We start from the raw sequence: 22,397 nt of genomic DNA, 5'->3' as shown, positions 1-22,397 counted from the left end.
ACAAACAGATCGGAATGTCATAAATTCCCGTTCACGTGTGCAGGAAAAAGATTTATCGCATGATGAAAGTCCCGACTACCGACGATTCTGTAACAAGAAACGTGACAACAGTAATAGTGTTGAACATAGCTGTCGTCGCGTACAATTTCTGCCCGGAGATACCGGACCACAACCGGAATTCACAATTAATTATCATTAACTGGAGTTACCGATTTGACCTAATAAGCATAAATTAGCAATGGTGATTTTGTGGACAATTTATTTTAATGCGGCGAACAGAAATCATGTCGATGGATTTCCATTTCAGGCGGACGCTGTTATGGTTTAATTAATTAATAATTATGGAAATTAAAGCGCTTTGTTGGCCGCTCGCATGGAGTCTGATGAGTTTCTAGTAATTTACCAAGTGAATATTTGGACAGTTGTCAGCTGTTTCCGGCTGAAGTTATGAGATATCTGTTAAAATATTCGACAAAAAGATCATGAACCAAACTATAAATCATGTTTATATAAAGCTAGGCTAAAAATAAACATCAATATCGTATCTAAATTCCAATTCGAGATGACCGTCTGTCTCTTCACATTGAGAATAAATTGGTTCTATGGCCAGCAGCTTTCAGTCGGACGAAAATATCATTCGCATATTCTCTTCAATTATCATATAGAATATAATTTTCCTGTTTACGTAAGGCTTCCATTTGTGTTTGTCTAATATTTACATATAACATTGTGTTTGTAACAACTCGTTGTTTATCTCTTAACAATTACTAATTATTTAAATATTTGGATATTTCAGGTGGTTCAAAGATTACCATAAAATCTGTTCCCACATTATATAGTACATACATTTTTGAGCAGCACCTCGACAAAAAATGTCGTCATTGTGAAGAATTCAAAACAAAATATTCCTAATAACTGTTTTCACCTTTGTTTCATTTACTAGCACTCCAACTATCATAATTGTGTTTGTTAACAATGTAATCGTTCGGGTTCGACACAGTTGGGCATTGTCGAGCATATTTTCGCCCTTCTACAAAGAATGCCCCATTTTCTCCCTCTCCGCAGCTGTTAATTTTCACGCTAGAAAGCATATTTATATTGTACATAACAAGAAAACAGTATTTGTCTTGTTTAACACAATTGTGTGCACAACAAACAACGCTCTTTTTGCGTGAATGTAAAAAGCGTTTTTGAAGCAGCTAATAAATATTAATATCAAAACAAAATTTACACGGTGGTAATTAACTGATACCACATTCCAGAATTTCTAGGAATATTACCATTCATTTATACAGTTTTGAAATTAATAATCTCGTGTTATTAACCTGTTAACGCCCATCAAGATCATTGGGCTAAAAGTGGGCGAGCTTGATATTCACGTATTGGTATTTTTTTACGGTCGGAATTTTAACTGCCACGAAAAATACTGCTTTCGTACAAGTATGTACATCCGTGATGAGATGAATTAGAAAATATTCCAACGATTTATAAACGTGTTTACACGACCAGAAAAAACTCGATGGGATATAAAACGCTTGTCTCGAGACGTTACTGGGTTAACGCACGATAATTTTTGAATATTTTCCAAATATTTGAGTGGAGCGTCAACATACGGTGAAAATAACAAAAACGAACATTTTATTTGAAAAATAAACTGTTTAAAACAAGCAAATAAGACCTCAATTTGTCATATGTACGTTGGTGAGACACAGTGGGTTTTCGTGGCGTACTCAATAATAGTCAAAAATTGGCTCATTTCCAAGTGTTTGAAATTAATTTACGGATCGCGACAAAATGTAAACAGCATTGCCACAGTCGATTTTCGATAAAACCGTAAACTTGAGCGGATCAAAAGATTAATGGCGAACGATTCCTGAAAAGTCGAGATAAAATGCTAAAACCCTTGTAATCAATGGAACATATACGCTGCCTGAAAAAAATCCCAACTGAAGAAAACGAATTTATCGCCACCGGAGGAGATTTATTGAGGGTCGGTGAGTATCTGATTTCGACAAATTACTGCGGAATGGTTTAAAAGCAAAGAGTGCTATAGCCACATTCCACTTTCTGATCTCTGCTATAAAAAGAGTTTTACTGTGTTTCCGCTTTGGAGATTTAAGCAACAAACTGTGATCTGAAACTTTATCTTCTATTGTAACGACTCTTCGGTAGCACAAAATCTAATTAGTGAGAAGACCATCTCTTCATCCCCGCGCCAAGATCGATTTCAAGTTTCAATTACATCAAACGTCAAGCGCCGACAAAGAACAAGCAGCTTTAATTTTTCCTTTCCGCAATTTCCTCCTTAGCTTCTAAAACCGTCACCGTTTACGTCCACGAGGGTTTGAAAGGGAAGTGAGATATGACGGTACTTCAGAGTCTCTACACAGCGTCCCAACCCTCTATCGATCGAAATAAGCAATTCACCGCACCCTCTTGACATCGACATTCGCTCGAAACGACGACAATCTAACGATATTTGTGCTCGTCTCTTTAAACCAGTTCAAGATTTAATAAAAACTTTGACGACTTCAAAGGATGTACCAAGAGAACGAATCAACCGTTTCCCGTTCCAAAGCTTCCATAAACAAAGTGGTCGTGATGAGGAGGATAGCCTGGAGATATCGGTTCTTTATGGAGCTCGTTGTCGGATCGGATACCACACTTCCAAACATGATTTACGCCGCGGAAAAATTTGGTTTTACATAAATTGAAAGCGATTAGAGGGATTTAATAGATTAACATTTATTGTTCCATTAACGGTGCTGTAAACTTGTCATGACGCGAGAATTGAAGAGTGAAATGAAGATTTACAGATAATTTGAACATGTTATTAGAAACGATCACAAATGTTTAGATTCATATTTATTTGATGTTCAATATCGGCGGTGCTTCTAAGTAGATTTAATAGCAGGAATGATCACAAACGTTAAAAAAAAACAGACGAATTTTGTCTTACCTTGGATTCTGTCTTGAGCTTTTTTGGTGGAGGCGGTGAGGAACTCCGCTCATCCAGGTTGGTGGCGGGCTGGATAGCCACGCTGGCAGCCACTTTGGCCTGTTCAGGCTTAGCCGCCGACCCCTGCGCGGTGGCAGCGGCCGGACTTGGTGGCGGTCCCGGAGACGGGCCCGTGGAAGCCGCTTGTGGCGGTCCTGGGCCCGTACTCGCGGGGAACACAGATCTTGGCGGTCCCGTTTGCGGTGCACTCACTCTCACAATTCCGTTCATTTCGGCAACGGACACACTCACCGCCCCGGAAGGCTGCGAATTGCCCACTTTCTGTCCACTGTTTTTATCACTTGATGAAGACGACCCGTGTTTATCCCTGATTTTGTCGCGGCGGTGGCCGCTGGAACCGCGTTTACTATTACCGGAACTGTTCGAGGAAGCGGCGGGCGGCTGCACCGCATTGTTAGTGGCGACGTGTTTGGTGGCGGTCACTGGCAACGCCGTCCCTTTCAGGTCATTTTGATCCGTGTTTCCGTTTAATTCGTTCGATTTGACGATTTCGTGTTTGGCTTCGGAGGTCTTGGTGCCTGGTTTCGTGCGTTTTATCTTCATTTTCAAGCCTTTGTCAACGGTGGCCGAGTGCTCGATGGCCATCTTGGCTGTGGCGGCGGCCTTGGCGGCCTGCGGTCCTCCGGCATTTGCGGCCATCGCGATCGCAGGCTAGGACAAAAAAAAACTGTTAAAAAATCACCATCATCACACTAAATACCACTGTCATCAGATCAAAACAAATAGGAGCAATTTAGTTTAGTGGAAGAATCTTCATTATCTTACTCCCTTGTGTAATTTACTCCTTGAATGCTGCTATGTATAACAAAAAGACCAACAATTAACTAAACCCTTCAGGTTGGCCATACAAAATATTAATAAGCACGGGAAAATTCTGTCTGTGCCAACATTTAGTCGACACAATGGTGACAATTAAATGCACTTCCACTAGATAATTATCCTATATTGGAATTTCCAATGTCTTCATTTGCTTTATAACCTGCTATGTCAGAGGTCTTTAAGCAATGTATTTTTTTTTCATTACACGCAACAAGCTAAAGCGTTGCTGCAATCATTAAATTAGTATCGATTTATATTCTTGTTTACTTTTACGCAACTCTTTGACGTTGATAAATACGTCAACACAAATTGAGACGTAACTTACTCTTTTCCTCCTGGCTTCAGATGATTGTCGATGATCAGACATACTAAAACTAAGACCATATTTATCACAAAACTTTTGCAACCAGTCGTTAGGCGCCTCAAACTCCACGTTTAATTTTTTGGCAATTTTCAAAGCCTTTTTTGTGAGAGTAACACGTGTCAAAGGCACATTTCTATTGCGAACATTTAACCACTTTCTTAATTTTTGTTCAAGTTCTTTACTTGTCTTCCTCCGTAAATCTGAATTTAGAATTTCCGCCTTATCTGCAAGAATTTTGGTGATTTGTTTCTTTCCCACAAAAAACTTTCTAGCCAATTCACGCACACTCGTTTGATTTTCTTCTGCAAATTTAATTATTTCAAGGCGTTGCACCAGACTTAAATATTTTTTATTATTGGTGGACATGCTAAAGACACATCTGTACAAGGAACTACAGAGAAATGAGTAAAAGAAAAGTTAAAAACTTTGGCCCAACGGATGGTAGAATTTCAAGAAAAAGAAAAAACGGTTTCTTTGGTGGATCTCCGACAAACAGTGTTATTGGAATGAAACTGTCAGTTTTCTTTATGCGTGTTTATAAAATAGAATATTAAATTGCGACACTTCTGTGAAGCTTCCTTTAAAAATTCCGACGTTTTCATTGAATACGATTTCTAAATATAAATGTTACGTGAATGAATAATTACTTTCTTAAGTCGATAGAGCCAACTGGACGTACTATTAATTTACGATCTAAATAATTAATCGCTCAATAACACGGCGTCTAAATAATTGATTATCGGATATTACACTGTGATTGGTAATGTAATAGAAACGTAATAAATTTATAATAAACTGCTAATGATCTTAGTGACGGCAAAAAACTAGTGTTTCTTTCAATACTTCAATCAATAACTGATGATATTAAAATGATTCTAGTAAATACCAAGCAAAATTACCAAAAACCACACAGAGGCTGCCAGCGTCCTGTGGTTCACAAACCAATAAGACAACTAAATATACTGCCAAATTGCCTCTGATTTTAATGCCCTGTCGGACTGGTCAAAAAGGTAGGGTCACTAATCTTCAGGTAAGAAACTTTCGTGAAAATAGAGAATACCCTTGTCATTGGTCAATTCAAGCAAAAGTCAAAGCAATATTAATCTAATCTGGAAGTCAAGGATTTAAAATAAACATTAATCTAAAATGCATAAATATTTTCTAAAAGGGCTTAAAGGTATAAAAGTAGCAAATGTACACACCAACTAAGGAAAACGTCTAGAAGGGCTCGTTGTAAAAGTGGAATTTTTAGCCCTGTAATATACAAAAATGATTTGTGTAGATGCATACAATGTGTTTTGGAATTCATTTATGCGTAGGTCTGAACAGGAGATAAACAAATGTAAATACAAAGTTTAAAAAGAAAAACACACAAGAAATGTGTTAAATATTTGTTCAGATTTGTACACCGAAATGCAAACTTTAGGACCACCCCTATGAAAGATTTCTCAACACCTGCTACAGGTATCTTCATAATAAATTAGAATTCTCTTCCTACTTCTGCTTTATAGCGTCAATTTGCAATCTTTTAGTTCATTTATTTTCTTTAAAGTTTTTCAAGCAGTAAATTTTGATTAGATACTTGCTTTAAATAGGTTTCCCATAAATATCACTCCAGTATTCGAGCTGGAAACAATCAAGTCCCCGTTATTTCAGAACCTTGTTGAGCCTGTTTACTTGCAAATGGAGTATAGCTGCACACGCGACAGCCACACCTACATAATTGATGTTCAACAAGAACAAAATAAATCGAACCACGCCATGAAATTCATTTTAGTTCAGAATTGGAATTTGATTACAATCTGTTCTTTTTAGCACCCCATCGAGAATACCTCCTTATTACTCGATGTAGCGGACGTAATAAAAGCTAAGAGACGGCGCCCACTACGCGGAGACTTTATAAATAGATGGTACTCTTATCGGTAAGCACCGATATAAATAAAATCCGCCCCAGTGTGCGCCAACTCTGCAATTGCTTACTGTGTGGGTGTTGGCACCCTCGTTGGTCTTTTCTATGTCCGCATCCAAGTCAATAATTAGGTCGCCAATTCCTATATCCCACTCGTTGTCATCATACTCGAAATTTGAGGGTTGGGTGGTGGTGGTTGCGATGTCTGGCTTCGCCGTGGCGTTCCCTGTCCTGGAGTCCGCCACCCTCGCTCGGTGGCCCGCGTCCTGCGAGCTGGATCTCATTGGGGCCGCCATGCGCTAGTCCGGGCCCCGCCGCCGAGTCTTTGCCCCGCGGCGCCCGACAACTCCACACACTGCATCTTACCCCTGCAAAAAAAATAATACTTTAAATACGCATTAGTGGAAGCGTTTTTAGTTTCTTTGGACTAAGTGGGCAATTAGGTAAATAGTTTGTGCTTAACAATCTCAACGTATTCAGGCAGTTAGCGCAGGAAACTGTTTTTGTTGTTACTTTGCATCCTGGCGTTGACGTGAGAATAATGAATTAAAATGTTAATGTTGCTTCAGAGACAATAAAAAGCTTAATGACAAAGTAGCCAGTGGAATGGCTGAGAGGTAAAACAGAAATTTAATACTTCAACTACGTCTCTTTATACAGCGTTCATTCCTGAGATTATGAAATACATCTTCCGCCGGAAATGCACCTGCCTTGCAGAGAATGTTAAGTTTAATCTAATTACAAAATTATCCTAAACACGACTCGGAAATGACATTATCCACCGCTTTGAATTAAACAGGCATCCAGGAAATCGCATGCAGTTTTAAGTAATTGGCATTCCAAAGTTTTACGACTAATCCGGAGTCACAGTTACACAGTTTCAACTTTATTTTTAGTCAATATAAGTTTACGGCACTTTAAAATGGTGTAGTCAAACTGTGACACCGCTGTGTCGTGAAACTTCCGAAAATAAATCAATAAAACGTCCATATAAATTTAATTGATTCCTGTCACTTAATGTAAACATTCAGCTGTATGGTTTCCATCATAAATGCTGTAGGTAATCGTACCTTCATTGCTTTCAACTTCCGCTCGTAAAACCCTGATCGATTATACGATGTAAATGAACACACGGCTGGAAAAAGCACCGGAAGAATAATTTGGTGAAAACATGTGCGGAATGCTCAAGCCCATCAAGCAGTCATGAGGCTCTTTGTGTTTTTAATCACTAGATGAAAAACACACCGAGTTCCGTTTCGCTAAATATGAAAATGGGTAATATTTATTTATGAGAACATCTACATATCATGAGTCGTAACAGCCGGGCTGTGAAAAGGTTTTTTTCCAGATAACATTAATTAGAAAAAATCTGAAAATTTTTTACATCCTGATGTCATTTCTACTAAAATGAAATGATTAAAAATACCAAATTAATATTAAGATTACGTATAATCCATGCAAGTCTTATCGTATAAATTTTATCGAATACAGGACTAATTTATGTGCTTTGTCAGTAATAGAATTCATTTGTTTTTTTGCTCTGAACTAAACGTGTGAAAAATATGGCTGACTTTTCTGCCTCCGTTGGAAAGATTTTTGTCGACTACCAAGCTATAAACGAAGTTGTAAGTACCCCCACTTTAATTTCTTTAAAATAGTGCCCTACTCAAAAATTTCAAGGTATTTGGACTCCTCGCTGTCATTTTTTCTAATATATTAGACTTTTGCCAGATTCCAAATGGCATTATTTTCAACTACATTCTTCTGGGGTGTGGAATATTTGCCTTTTTAAAAGGTCTCCTGCTTGTTTACGCCATTATAAAAGTGAGTATAACACGTAGTTATTATGATAACAGCATTTTTGTAGGGAAGTAAGCTCTGCGTGTTTATACACCTGACTCTAACCATCCTAATTTTGTTGTTAAGTAAAGCATATGTCATTTCTTGTGCCATCCATCATTATGATATGATGATGTCAGGATCCGAATTCTCTCTCAAGCGATTTATTTTCCTCTACGTTGTTTTGTTGCCAATAATTTACACACTTTTTTGGTACATTCAGTATTGTGTAAAACAGTTTCACGAAAGTTTAAAACAAATATCAACACAATAATAATTATGACTTATCCGAAAGAATAAACGTTTTTAGACCGAAGTTTGTTTGATTTAAATATTTCATCGTTTAGTTTGGATGTGTGAGAAGTACCTAGTATATTAATGTACAAAAAATTAGACTCCCACAAAGACGTCGTAATAGTAATTAATTATATACCAACGGAGAGAAAACACTTTTCTGGACCAAGCGTTATTATTTCCCGAGATCCGAAAGATCAAAGAAAATTAAAAAGTAAGGGCCAAAAAGGTCTTCTCTTCCGTGGTTTATAAATTTACTTTGTGTAGAAATTGATTACTTCCTTCTTTATCCCACACTACAATTGGCAAATTTGTCAGGCAGAGATGTGTCAACCGTGAAGAATTTCCGATCAGTAAATGCGAAATACAAATATACGGGCAAAAATATTTTTCTACCAATTACCATTTGGAGTCAATGTTTGCTTACTGGCTTTAACAATCTGATATTCTGGAAGCGATAAATACTGCCGCCTCCCATTAATCTTCTCTGGCGACATCTGTGATTGTTTGAATCTCAGATAAACCCCTATATTGCAATGCCACACCTGAATTATTAGCAGTGCAACCAACCTACACGTCTCCAAGCAATAAAACTTTTCTAATAGAACAGGATTATTGATGTCATTCGGGTCACATAAAAAGCCTTTCCATTTGTGGGTAATCGTTCGTACTACTCGCCATTGATTGAACACCGGTGCGCAACGTGCACTTCCAAACAGAACCATCATCAATTATAGTTTTAATAAAAAAGTGCGTGTTGTCGTATACACACAAAACAGCTGTAATCAACACACGTTGGTTAATAAGAGAATTGGCGTGTGTGCGAGTCATTTGTGTTCGGTCGCGTATTTATCCGACGGTAGTTCAACAGTAAATTAGTTTCGAGTGGGTGCTCACAGAGTGGGTGACATGACCGACATCTTCATTACGCCCATGTTGGTACTCGTGAACATGTTTTCTCATAATGACGCACTAATTGCACGTTTATCATGCAATTGCCGCATAACCGATTTGCATACTTCTTGCGTACAATGGCCACACCACCTCGGCCAAACCGGTAACGAGAGTATGAATATTCAGCAGGTGAAATGTGATCATTGTTTGCTCTTAAGCACTGTTGCATTTTTGTGGAAAGACGAGCTGTTTATCCTAGAGTATAAAAAAGCTTTTAGTTGATCACGATGATAAGCAAAAGAGGTTGCTCGTTGCTTCCATCAAAAGTAATCCCCAGTTTAACTTTAAAAATTAGAAGAAACTATAAAAAAAAAGTCAGTTCATTTTTCACACTCATAAACGACAAAATTCCTGGATAAAATTTATATGTAGCGACTGACGCTTTCAAGTCGTGAACCGGTGAAGTATGAATATTTACTAGATGCCAAGACAACCGTATGAATATATCCAAAGCATTACAGACTGATTGAAATGTAGAAAAGGTTGGCAGCTTCAAGAACAATTACTTTTACGATAGACTCTATGACAGGAATGGATGATGAACATGGGGGGAAATTCTAGACAGGGCGGAGATCCTTTAAAATCTGACGGTCCCCTGTGAGAGAAAAGAAAGGCACACGTCACACCATGAGACAAGAGTGATTCTTTATTGTGACGTTATCAAACACTAGAATTGTCAATATCGAGTTGTTCTTGAATGTGCGAGCCCCTTTTTCCAGCACTTCACGAGATGAAAAAGATATGAGAAAATTGAAATACGATTACAAAAAAGGGATGCAATAGAGATCAAATCTGCGTGTTTTATTGTACCTCGTAGCGTGAATTGTGATGATTGAATCCGATTATAAGAAAATAAAAACTCTCAACGGGCGATAAATCAAGTTATTATGTAATTTTCTCAACGTCGTTGTTTGTCAAAAGATAAAGTTTCTGTAATAATAATAATTGGAAAAAAAGTTGACTTCCTCCTACTTTTCCCGTTTACCACAGCATGACACATGAAACAATGCTTTTTTTAACATTGTAATTGTGAGCAAACACTAATTACGTTTACATAAATTGTGCCAGTCATACGGCATTTCGAACTACACTCTATTAAGATTTTAACTTTGATATGTACATACCGGTAGCTAAACAATCAATAGGTATTTTCCCTAATAATTTACACTTAATTTTATCAGATGATGTGGTATGTAAACAGTCATATGCCGACTTTCTAAATGCTCCTCAAATATGAAATAAGTCTGTAACCCGTATTTGCCTTGCCGATTAGTAAGATAGCTGTTCCAATTACAATGGAGATATTTTAAAGTCACGCACGTTCTTTTAATAATGTTAAATTAAAAACAACTGCACAATTTAAAACAAGTAATTATACATGAAAACATTTAATATAGGCTTGTGTAAATATGAACAAGCACGTCGCACGTTCATTGTTGTGTTCTGTTAATAAAAATTGCCGTAAAAGCTTATTCGCCGAAGTTTTATTATCATAGAACATGAAACTCGTTTGAATGCGTTCATTGTAAATGAAAAGATGAAAGGAATAAAGCGGATCGGCATTTCCGGATTTGTGAAATGTGGGTTATTTTAAATGAGAAGGTAAACACAGGCTTGCAAAATCAATATTTTTAATTTTGCGGCCACTCACTGCAGTTTTGAAGACTAATTAGTTGCTTGATGTGATATAAAAGTCATTCCCAGTCCTGAAATTGGAAAAGTTTACAAGTTTAATGAAATGTGCCACAAAGCTTATGCTTTTCTTCCTTTTCGTCCATTTATTCTGCATTCATTTATCAAATTGCTTCGTTAATAGTTTTAGAAAAAATTGGAACTGCACCTCTTTATTTAAACAATGAGTCATCATAACTGGGACACCTGAGAACTTCCTGTTGTGTCCCGATTTGTGTAGTCTCGAGAGACGATAATGAGCAGTATCTTGCATGTGTAAAGCACGTACTGCTCCCTCGGGACAACTCCGCCCCCAACGCAGCTTAATCTTCCAAGCAGTTTTATCAAAGCCCCTTGTAGGACAAACTCGTGACAAAGCGATATCTCTCCGGCATCACACGCAAGTTGAGCGTCGTTGATTGCCAAGCAAAGGGGAACGCAAGGCCTCAGCGGGACGTTGACTCGTTCCAATGTGTGTAAACTGTAAATTGCTTCACTCTGTACGTTCTCATCGCAACATAAATACACATAACGCACGGCAAAGCAACATTCTCGCCAAAAGAGCCTCTTTGTCGGATTAAGCACAGATCACGGCGTCGCGCATAGATCAAACATTTTCCTTTTCAGAGAACATAACGCGATTCCAAGTCACCATAAATATGAGACAGTTAACCCAAACGAGCAAAATAAAAAGAACGTGATTCTTTATCGGAACACTTCCAAACATACCGCCTGGGAAATAAATTGCCGCCAGTGACCCTGCGGCACATATCTATGCCCTCACCGAAACATCAAAAGCTCGTTTGAGGGTTTCACGGTTTCGCGCTATGCAAATGGCCGGGTTATGGCAGCGATTTTTCATTTTTACCTCCGCAAAGATAGACCACAGACGGTTTTCACGTCAAAGCGCGGAAAACAAGAAGTTACGTTACCGGGAGCATTTTCACATTATCCTCATTAGCGAAGCTCTTGAGACTGTAGACGCCATCAATGAAAACACCACTTGTAAAACAACACGTTTCGTGATCCGAGATTTTAACAATTCAACACTGCCAAATAACAAACCCGACATGCCATCGGCGTTTTAGCTTACAACTCACCGGTCGATACTCTTATTTATGCTACGATCTGGTTCTGCATTGTTCGACAACTACCAGACCAATGACGAGGGATTTTCACAATGCAGGCCGGAAACTAATTGGTCCGAATACCTTGTGAAAAAGAAATGAAGACACATCGCGCGATTTGCATTTCTTCAATGGTCGTCGGGTGTTGCAGAATTTAAACGATCAGCTGCCAACATAACTGCACCGTACTTTCTCCAATCTCATAATTTTAACTGTTCGATATGTGTTAAATCCGTTTACGGTGAGTGCTCCTTTGAACGTGCCTCGGTCACAGCTCAGTAATGAAAATCTTCACACCGACACGGTGTCCGAAGAGGCTGACAAGTTACAGCTCATTAGTTCAGGCCGCTCTGAACATCGTCTTCGACCGCATGTTCTACAAACTCTTATTAATTTTGTTTTCGCTACATCTACTTCCCATCCATTTATTTTATGCAAGTAATAAAGTGATAACATAAAAATGCACACCCTGTCCCGTAGGCTACAGTCTAGACGCACAGCTGTGAAAAGGTGTGTCCAATTTCAACGTTTAATGAACCATAAAAACCGAATAATGTGAGAATATTCCTGCATGAATTCGCCATTAGTTATGGCCAGTGTTACAGAAATCACGGATTTGTTGGAAATGTAGATTACGTAGTAATTTGAACATAGTTATAAAGTTGAATTATGACTCCGAGATAACTGATATTATAGAATTTACATGAGCCGATGCGCAGGATAACCATCCGTCTCATTAATTCCTGCATAATTTTCACTTAACACAGAATTATCATGTTTTGCTCCATTAGTTTAGCTGAGAGCGCCTTTTTGCACACGGGTTACACAACGATGAAACTGGAGTTGCTGTAATTTCCTGAGCAATTACGGCAGCATCATATTGGGAAGAGCTCCATTACGAGTGATTTTTTCCAGCAATGAATCTTCAACTCGTGACATAATGTAATCTCGAGTAATCTCATCAAAATGCATTTTTTTACAAACCATTTTGCTTCACTCTGTGTCGTAATAACACGCCAAGCTGCGGAACGTACTTTTATGTCATCAGATTATTGGAACTATTTGCTCGTTTTCTAATGCACCGGTTAATGATTTCAATTTGAATCATGGTAATTATTGACTGTTCTTATTACCGCTGCCATGACACGGCGTAATCATGTCATGCGGGAATGTGTTTCAAACATGTTTTTTGCAAATCCAATTAATCTAGCGGAAAATCGGATGATTTATTCAAAGCACGCCGGGGAGTTTAGAACGAAAACGGATGCATCCAGAAAACCAGAGTCTGCCTAGGAAGATCTTTCACTTGGTTAATGATTCTGAAGGATTCTGATAAACCGTTCACACGGTTATAGAACTTTACAGAATTTCGCGCCAATTGAACAGCAATCACGTTCCAATGTGTTCCATTTGCTTGAAGATTAAATGGAGAGGAAGCCGGGAAAATGAAACGGGCATAATGAAGTGCTTGGGGGTCAAAGATCGCAGGATCGATGCTCATCGTCTGGAATCTCACGAGACTGCTTTATTTTTTGGAAACACCGTGTGAAAGAAAAAAACCTTTCCTCCACTTTCGAATACATAATTTTCTACGTTCATTTAATTAGAACTGCTTAGTTTTTTCAGGTTATTAAATCTTATTTGTAAGGTATTCCGATCGGTCTGTCATTAATGTAATGGGCTAATGATGACATAAATAAATAAATAGCTCTGGGAAATACAAGGCTACCATCTCGTTTAATGTATACAGCAAACCTGCTCTTAGTCCATACTAAGTTATTTGTAACGACGTTGCTAACGTGTTTTACTATACAAGGCGATGCAATCTGTTCGCCGTAAAAATATACATAGCTGAGACGTGTTTATGTGTATTCTGTGCCATATTACTCGCTTCTATGCCTTTTGTATCAGTTTAAAACTGGCTCCCGCTAATAAATTATCAGTAAAAATAGCTCACTATTTCAAAATATCCAGATCTTTTGTATCTGAATGGTTTTGACTAGACTTTAGATACACAATGTGAAAAATTGCATTTAACCACAAATGTGCAAAATTCGTCAATTTGTAAAATGCAATTTGGACTTATCAAAGATAATATTTTGCAGATTGTTTTTTAAGACTGTGATACTAAGATTAAATTAAGTTAGGTTATTAGAAAGCCAACAGAAATAAACGTAGGCTCAGTAAAAAATACAATCATAAAAGTAAAAATATTGGAGGTTGCCTCCGATTAAAAAAAAATACATTTTAAAGAATAGGTATATTTTTTTAAAATAGTGATTCTAAAATGTGTTTGATGACAAAATGCAAATGTTATTCTGACCAAAATTATTTACAGGGATTTTATAAAGCATAAGCTACGTTAAAGCAGAATGAAAAAAATTTAGAGTGGCCCACTTCACTTGAAATTACTCATATCAGAAAATTTGCAAAATATCTGCCGCCGGCAATAACGTAAATAACGTTCTATTTTATTGTACAAGTTTTCCTTTCATCAAACAAGAACAACATAAAATTATACCTATAAAAATTACGAAACACTTTTACTCCATTTTCCACAGAACTAAAAACCGGCTTTTAAAAATGACATTTAATTTTGATGTTTTAGATAATGATCTTCAACGCAGAACACATTTAATTTTCGTAATATTGTAAACGTTCGTTAAAAAATTGAAAAACGCAAATTAAAAAAATAACGAACGGTGGAATTATAAACGTTGATTGATTGACTGTTCTATTTAAAATACTGCCATGAATTCAACAAATAAATCAATATCCTGTCGATGTAAAAGTACGATTTTCATATCATCGCGAAATGAATAATAAAATATGATATCCCATCCAGTATATAATTTTGCACTGCTTTGAATATTCATTTGAGCTGAAAAAGTGATGTCTGTTGCAATGAATAATAAATAAATTCAATATTTATGTTCATGAAAAACTCTTTCAAATGTCAGTAAACAAAATATGATGAATATGTAAATACGGATCCAATTCAACCGTTACAAATTACAAATTCATCAGCACGTTCAAGTTCTACCAAGCTGTTTGAAAAGACTACAAAACCGCAACAAAAAAGCAACAATAAACAAACACAATGCATAACAACAAAGTTTTTCATTTTCTGCTTCATCGCCCAAAGCGCCATGGAATTAATTACCGTCAAGTCTCCGGCGTCATTTTTCCAACACAATACCCGAGTTTTTACTTGACCGTTGCGTTGGTGAAATGAACTGGGATCATGTTTACGCTTTTATACACTCGAATAGACAAACACAAAAAACGTAGTACGCTATCAAAATAAACATTTTGGTGGAAACCACAAGCACAGGAAATTACCTCAACATCCTGAAGTGGGTCAATCTCGTTACTCTGGTCATTATCTGATTTCATATTAGAGCATCCAAATATAATCCAGCATTACAAGTGGGTATTTAATAGGTCAAACATCGCCATACGGCCTTACAACCCTCCATAAAACACATTCTAGCCTATCCGGTACTCTGGACCGCACCACTAAATTATCAAGTTTGGCAGGATACGAGTGTGCTATTAAATATTCGTAAGGGTTGGTTATACAAGGGTGGAACCCCAAGACTCGATCTTGCTTCATCGTGTTCATGTAATTAGTAATGGTAACGTAGTGAGAGATGTGAGCTGTATTTGGAATGCGGACGTCACCCCAAGTTTGCGGATTTAATCACCTTTCGCATACAATATGGGACGATCCGTGGTTGGGATGTTTAAGCTCCTGATTACTTAGCGCACTAATCGCAAACATCCATACGGATTAAACCTGTTTTGGATAACAGCCAATTGGGGGATTTTCGGGCCTCAGGGGAGAAACGTTCATAACAGAAATTGAAGCTTTTCTAAATTGACTACGCGATACGTTCAATCAGTTTTGACAGTGATCCAGATCAAAGAACAAACTCATTTTGATGTGGATTAACCGCTTGGGAGATTTACGCGATATTGCACACCGTGACATTCTAAACAACGAATTTATTTGTAGAAAATCGAATTAAGTTTTGCGGTTTTTCAATTTTCTTTGCACGTTTCCAAGCGGTGGTTAACAGATTTACATTTTCCTCATTCATTTTAAAACTCTGTCTTCTTTAAAAGTCCTCCATTAAGCCCAACAAGAACACTCCAATTAAAAAAACATCGCACATTAATTATAACACTTCCTTCGTGCTTTAATTCCAATTAACCGCTGCATCGCAGGATTGAAAAATCCATAATTCAGTTCCATCAAGCTTCCTCGAGCGAAGCATTTTTGCATTAGTAAGCGCCCCATGCAGCTATTGCACCCGAATATAAAGGACGATTTATTCACGTGTATTGTACACTAACACTCTCATTAGTATTTGCCTGAAAACAATGAAAATGCAAATGAGGCCTGTATTTTGAATTTTAAAAATCTAGCTGTTTACGTACGCATGATATGTTCAACGCGGTTGGTGTTGAATGCAAAAGATATGACGGAATTTTTCAGGTCGAGGTGTTCAAGTACGGAGAAATTAAAAATGGGAATTCATGCTTTATTTATTATTCAAAGCATGCAAGTTCAAAGGAATAAGCTCGACTGATTTATAGGTATAAATCAGTCGATCTTATTCCTTATGTAGGTACATATGGTAAAAAACGTTGCAACATTTTGCTTGAAATCTTGCGAAAAATATTGGATTTCATTCTCGCATCAATAAACGGCTCACTGAATGCCTAATTTAATTCTGAATTTCCCCCAACTTCTCCATCATAGTTCCAAACCGTTCCAAATAACTCATCCAAAATAAATACCTTTTGAAGACATCTCAACGCCCTTCCTCTAATTCAAAACCCCCTAAAATCTTCCGTGCTTTCAACAGTTCAAATCATGTAGGTGCTCTTCCAATTAAGCACCACTTCCGTGCCTTCCTTAATTGAACGCAAGCTAACACATCCATTTTAACGAAGAGAGAAACGAAAAAAAAAGTGAAAAACCGTTTTATAGTACAATCTGTTTTCCGCACCGCGGAGCAAATGACATACTGCTCATTTTTTGATGGAAAAAAAACAATCACACCCGAACAATACCTCGTTGGCTTCCACAGTGCAGAACAAATTACAATGAATGTCAATATAAAACACTAGTTAATCTCCATTTAATTGAAGTAATAAAAATTATTTAATGTAACCGGCTTTTATACACAGTCGTGGCAAAGCCTGACGTGAAAACACAACAATAGCGAGAATGCGGCGGCGGACGCACAAAGAGAATTCAATTACCATAAGCGCACAACGACAATGCCATTTTTGATTAAGCTTTCAACAGAGACGTCACAGAAAAACCAACTGAGTTTTAACCACAGTAGAAGAAGAAGATACTTGAATTCAAAGCAAGGCGAATACAATGGATGTTTAAATTGTGTATGAAGACATAAATTATCAAAGATGATGCACGATACACCATATCAGATCGACTTGAACGGATAAATTTTAAAGAAATGTTAATTTTAATGACTGCAGGCTATAAACTACCGGACCATTGATCCCTCCAAAATTATTATCAAAGCAGAAACTCCAAAGAGCCCCAACTTTAATTGGAGATCATTGGAGTGAATAAGATTTATAGTGGTGGTTTGGAGACCGTGGAAAACGACTTGATGACTTCAGTGGCTTAATGATAAAGCCCCTATACTGATGGTACGATAATTATGTTCTTCGTTCTCTAATTTGAGGATCTGTTCCGACACAAACCTTCAGCTAAAGATATTTAATATTAATTTACAAATCCATTACCATCACAATTAGGTTAATGCTGTTTTGCAGTTGGATTTATCGATATCTGATAAGAGTTCAGAGCGTTTAAAACAACATGAAACACACATTTAGAATACTGTCATATTTTCAATTGAAGTTTTTTTGAACCTCGGTAACTGAAACGTTTAAACTAATATAATTCGAAATGGCTAATTCCGTTTTAATTAAGCGCAATGTTACCCCTGGATCAATTGTAATTTGCTTCATGTTTTGAACATTTTCACTAATTGACAAAGTACTACAGCCGTATTTTTAGGTTTGTAGGGGTATTGAATATTCCAAAAGAGCGTGGACGTGGATTTATTACTAAAGATCAACACATGTCGCAAAAAGCGGATACTGTCTTTCATGTTTTGCCTAATTATTTTAGTAATCTATTACTCTATTAAAAACATGACATCTATGTAGGTATAAAGTAGGTGGACAAGTAGTTGCAAAAAAACATTCCGATATAAATCGTGTAATAAATAAGCTCTGTAATTAATTCTCAGACAAATTAAAAAACTGGAACGGCTTCATTAAGTTATAAAGCAAATTATAGGTATTAAACCGATTAAACTCCCCATCAGAAATAATTAATTAAGTACCACAAAAATACAACAGCTAAGAAAGTAAAACATTAACCTCGAACTTAACGAGATTTTTTCACGCCGGTAAATGAATAATGAATTATGTATATCAATGTTTTTTCGTTATTGGAGGATGGATACATTTCTGTATTTAAAACAGCAATCACTAGTTACGTCTTTTTTTCTCCAGGAAACGGATCAAGTTATCGTATGTAATTAAATTATACCATTAAAATGCGGCTAAAAAACTAAAAATTTATTAATTATAAGTAGTTTTCCGCACAACCACAATTGACACAAATGTTTTTCAAATCAGATTTGGTGTATCAATTGTACCAACAAGAGCAAAATTAAATAAACGTGTTTTATAATCGTACCTACAACAAATAAACAACACAGAAAACGCCCCATTATTGTGTTCACCATGTTTATAGAAGACTGATGAGAAGAACGAGAGTAAAAAAGGGCATTGCTAAAGACCTTGAAAAATCTTCCTTGAAGCTATCGACATAATGGAACAGACACAAAAAAAGAAGAAATGCGGCTTAAGAAGATAAATACTACATATAAGGAGAAATTAAACGAAATCTGACTTTGGTCAAAACTTTGGATCTTGGATTTGAAGCATTCCTAAAAAATTATCCACTAAAATAAATTTACTTTCATGACAAATTGAAAAGAATATTCGAATAAAAAAATATACCAATATATTGACTGTTTATATAAAGTAAGAAAATGTATTACAAAGAACTTGTCTTGGTGAATTTATCTAAAAAAGCTCGTACTCTTGATACCGCCCGAGACAATATAGAGCACGTTCAACAGCACAGTCTGATTTATAATCCGAAGGCAGCAAAGTCCCATTCAGAAGTTAATTTAACATTTCCGATGTGTGCTGCACTCCGATATACCCCTACATGAATCAGCACACTCCTCTTCCGTGGCCGTTTATACCAAATTGCAAGAAGAACCAGCAGTTTTGAGTGAATTAGTCGTCAAAGTAGTTGCGGATGTGCGGCGTCCGGAATCTCAGCCATTCGTTACTAATTTCCTCTCTCATTTAGCCCGACTTCCTGCTCCTAACACATTCGAAGTCATAAGTATCTCGGTTTCCCTTCGTTAAGATTTACGATTACGTACAAAACGTTTAATTAACACGTAGTGGGAAAGATGTACCAAAAGTTCTGCTTTTTATTTAATAACACTTCCTTCTATTTAAATGCAACATTAATAAAAATAACTCTTTTAGTTTAATTGGACAGTTATGGTTATGATGGCTATCAATTTATAAAATGAAATGAAAACCACGCTAATAAATTTGTAGACACCCGCGTATCACCGGTTCTAGCAGAAGACGTTCGCTTATGCAAATGAATGTAAAATATGTAAGCTCTTGTTTCTTGTTGGATGTTAGTAGCACCGGCTCTAATCTACAATGCACGCTTCCAACTTGAACTTTCTATTTTTAACCTGTAATGACACACGAATGTCTACTTAGCTGTTAATTGATGTTCAACTCTTCTGTGATACATCGTACATCATACGTTAGCATGAAATTAATTGCTTAAACGGTGTTTATAACTAGAATAATGGAAAGGTTGACTAATTCTATTGACGACAATGCTGTGCGTGATCACATGCTGGGGTAAATTTCTGCCCAGCTGCCATCGTTTGCAAATTAGGCTTCGAACGCAATTGACTAACTTTGTTAATTAGTGATGACAAATTGGATGAGACTAACCGAATGGAAAACCTTGAGGACTTGTCACATTAATCAAGAAGTAAAAGGAAGCCGCTTCTTAGCTGGGGGACGTCACGTTCCTCTCAAATTACCAAGAATAACAATATTAATTTTACACCCAATTTTGATTAAAAACGTAGAACTTGTTTCACAGTTATTTCTAGCAAAACCATTATCGAACAATCACAAATTTATGCTGTAAAAGAAGTATTATTATCAAAACACTTACAAAAGCACTATAAATTCCGTCCATACATTTGAAATTCATCCACTTATTTTTAATCCATTAAATAACCGACGTACCTACCTATCCAGAAAGCATGTTTTCTAAATGCACTTAAAATTCCGGCTCTAAATAAACATGACGGAAAATAGGAAAGCAAACCGTTCCGGAAGCTTCTCTTTTAAAGTTTTAAAACGTACGAGATTGCTTATTTAATTATTCGTGACATACATTTTGACCAAACGCCTTTAATTCATATTTGAAAGAGATTCGTGATTTTGACGCCGGTAGCGACCACCAGGAAGCAAGGAAATATTTAACACGGGTCTTGAATTTAAATTTTTAAGCGGATTTGTTTTAGGACAGGGTACTTTAGTGTGTTAAATTTGGTATAACAGTGAGAAAATGTCATTGCCACAGGCCAAAACCTTGAAAATTATCGTACGAGCCTTGAATAAGGATCATCAAGTAATTCCCTGTAATTAAATCAAAATTACGGTGCGCTGAACAAGCGTTTGTGTTTTTATTAGCAAATCGAAATTCTCATAAATCGCCCGAAAGGTTGCCGCCGCCAATAAATCAGTTTAATAACGGCGTTATTGCACATTATGCAAATTCGCATGATGTTATCGTTAACAGCGCCCAATGAAAAGTTGCAGTACTTTGTAATTGGTTTTTCAATTAGTTTTGATTTAGCAGCAATTCAGTTCACAACACGAAATAAATTCAATGCATATCTCATCTACTTCAACGATCCGTGTTTTCGATTTAATCTGGCTCAACGCGGGTTTTATTTTTCAGTAAATCTGCTAAAAGGGGAATGAAATGCACCGAACATTAAATTTATTCCGGCGATGGTTATATTTCAGTAGAACGATGTTGTGGGGAATTTTCCGTTTTATTCATATGAATATGAACACACGTTTTGTGTGTTTTTCTTGAAAGCTTTAGCCTGGCAAAATTCCAAGCTAAACACCATCAGCTTCAAAGGTTCAGTCCTCTTTATTGGAATATAAACTTTTAGGAAAATACGAGTAGATGGAAATTTTAGAAGGGTTTTGCAGCAGATGCATCTGTTTCCACTTTACTCACATTGTTGCACTTGTTTGCAAGAATGGGAGCTTTGAAATAGATGGCTAGACACTTTAGAACGACGATTTAACTATAGTATTCCCAGTTTCCTAAGGTTATATTGCTTACGCTATTGTAGTGGAGTCAATCCTCTTTCAATAGGCGAAATTATCCAAACTACCCCCATCATAAATTAAAAATACTTGTCTGGCTATCTATCTGGCTGTTTCCCCGGATTACAGCAGGCCTTTGATTTACAAGCGTCCCCATCATTTTAACAATGGTTATGGTGGGTGGCTACCTCTTAAACGAAGTTAAATAGGTTTAAGGAGGCCATATAACCTTATTCCACTGGGAATTCTATACAATGAAATATGATAAAAGATACACAATATCGGTGGCACGAATTTCCAAGCCGCGACGGAGAGATGTGCTTCATTTATCTATAGCTTAATCCGTTTAAAATTCATTGTCTATATTCAAAGTTTTATAGCTGTATGAAAGCACTCATAAAAGTTACTACAAATGCATGTATAGTGCGCTTCATAATAATTGGTAACATTTTGAGTTAGTTTGAGAGCAACATAAAAGATTTGAGCATCAAAAGTATATAAGCAACTTCAATCCTCTTAAAAACGAGATCTGCAAATCAAAAGATTCTCCCACACTAAAAATATTAATAACGATACGAAGCTTTGGCGAGAAACCTGATCCCTACCTCCGTAGCAATAAATCTGTCAGTACAAAAAAAAGATGGACCGACATAGCCGGCTTATGTTTCAGTAGTAGTCAAAGAACAATCTAATTCCAACATAATAACACTTAATAACCAGCAACCCAAGTCAGAAAAAACGGGCATATCTCCTCGTGGTCTAACACGACAAGAACTCGCCACCTTTCCCGAACCTGCACTCCAACCAAATTCATCGGATTCCTGCTCAATTACGTCGGCCATGAGCGTGTTATTAAAGCTCCTTTGAGCCGATCTA

At 36.9% G+C, this 22,397-nt stretch overlaps 1 protein-coding gene across 3 annotated transcripts in view; it reads right to left on the bottom strand.

The window, feature by feature from the left end:
- The window catches only part of sbb (scribbler), an 83,715-nt gene that overhangs the window by 19,953 nt on the left and 41,365 nt on the right, over positions 1–22,397 (bottom strand). For all 3 annotated transcript variants that reach the window (XM_088031561.1, XM_088031557.1, XM_088031570.1), the window contains exons 2-3: positions 6,183–6,479; positions 2,960–3,670 (exon numbers count right to left, since the gene is read on the bottom strand). In XM_088031561.1, coding sequence (XP_087887687.1) covers positions 2,960–3,670; positions 6,183–6,407 — 936 coding nt within the window. In that variant the 5' untranslated portion in view covers positions 6,408–6,479. The remainder of the gene's footprint in view (positions 1–2,959; positions 3,671–6,182; positions 6,480–22,397) is intronic.

This window comes from Gnatocerus cornutus, chromosome 1, assembly GCF_029298725.1.
Source record: "Gnatocerus cornutus isolate USDA-ARS CGAHR chromosome 1, icGnaCorn1.1, whole genome shotgun sequence".
In the NCBI taxonomy this organism is placed as follows: Eukaryota; Metazoa; Arthropoda; class Insecta; order Coleoptera; family Tenebrionidae; genus Gnatocerus; species Gnatocerus cornutus.
The sequence above is the reverse complement of the archived record's forward strand: the minus strand, read 5'-3'. Positions and strand labels throughout refer to the sequence as shown.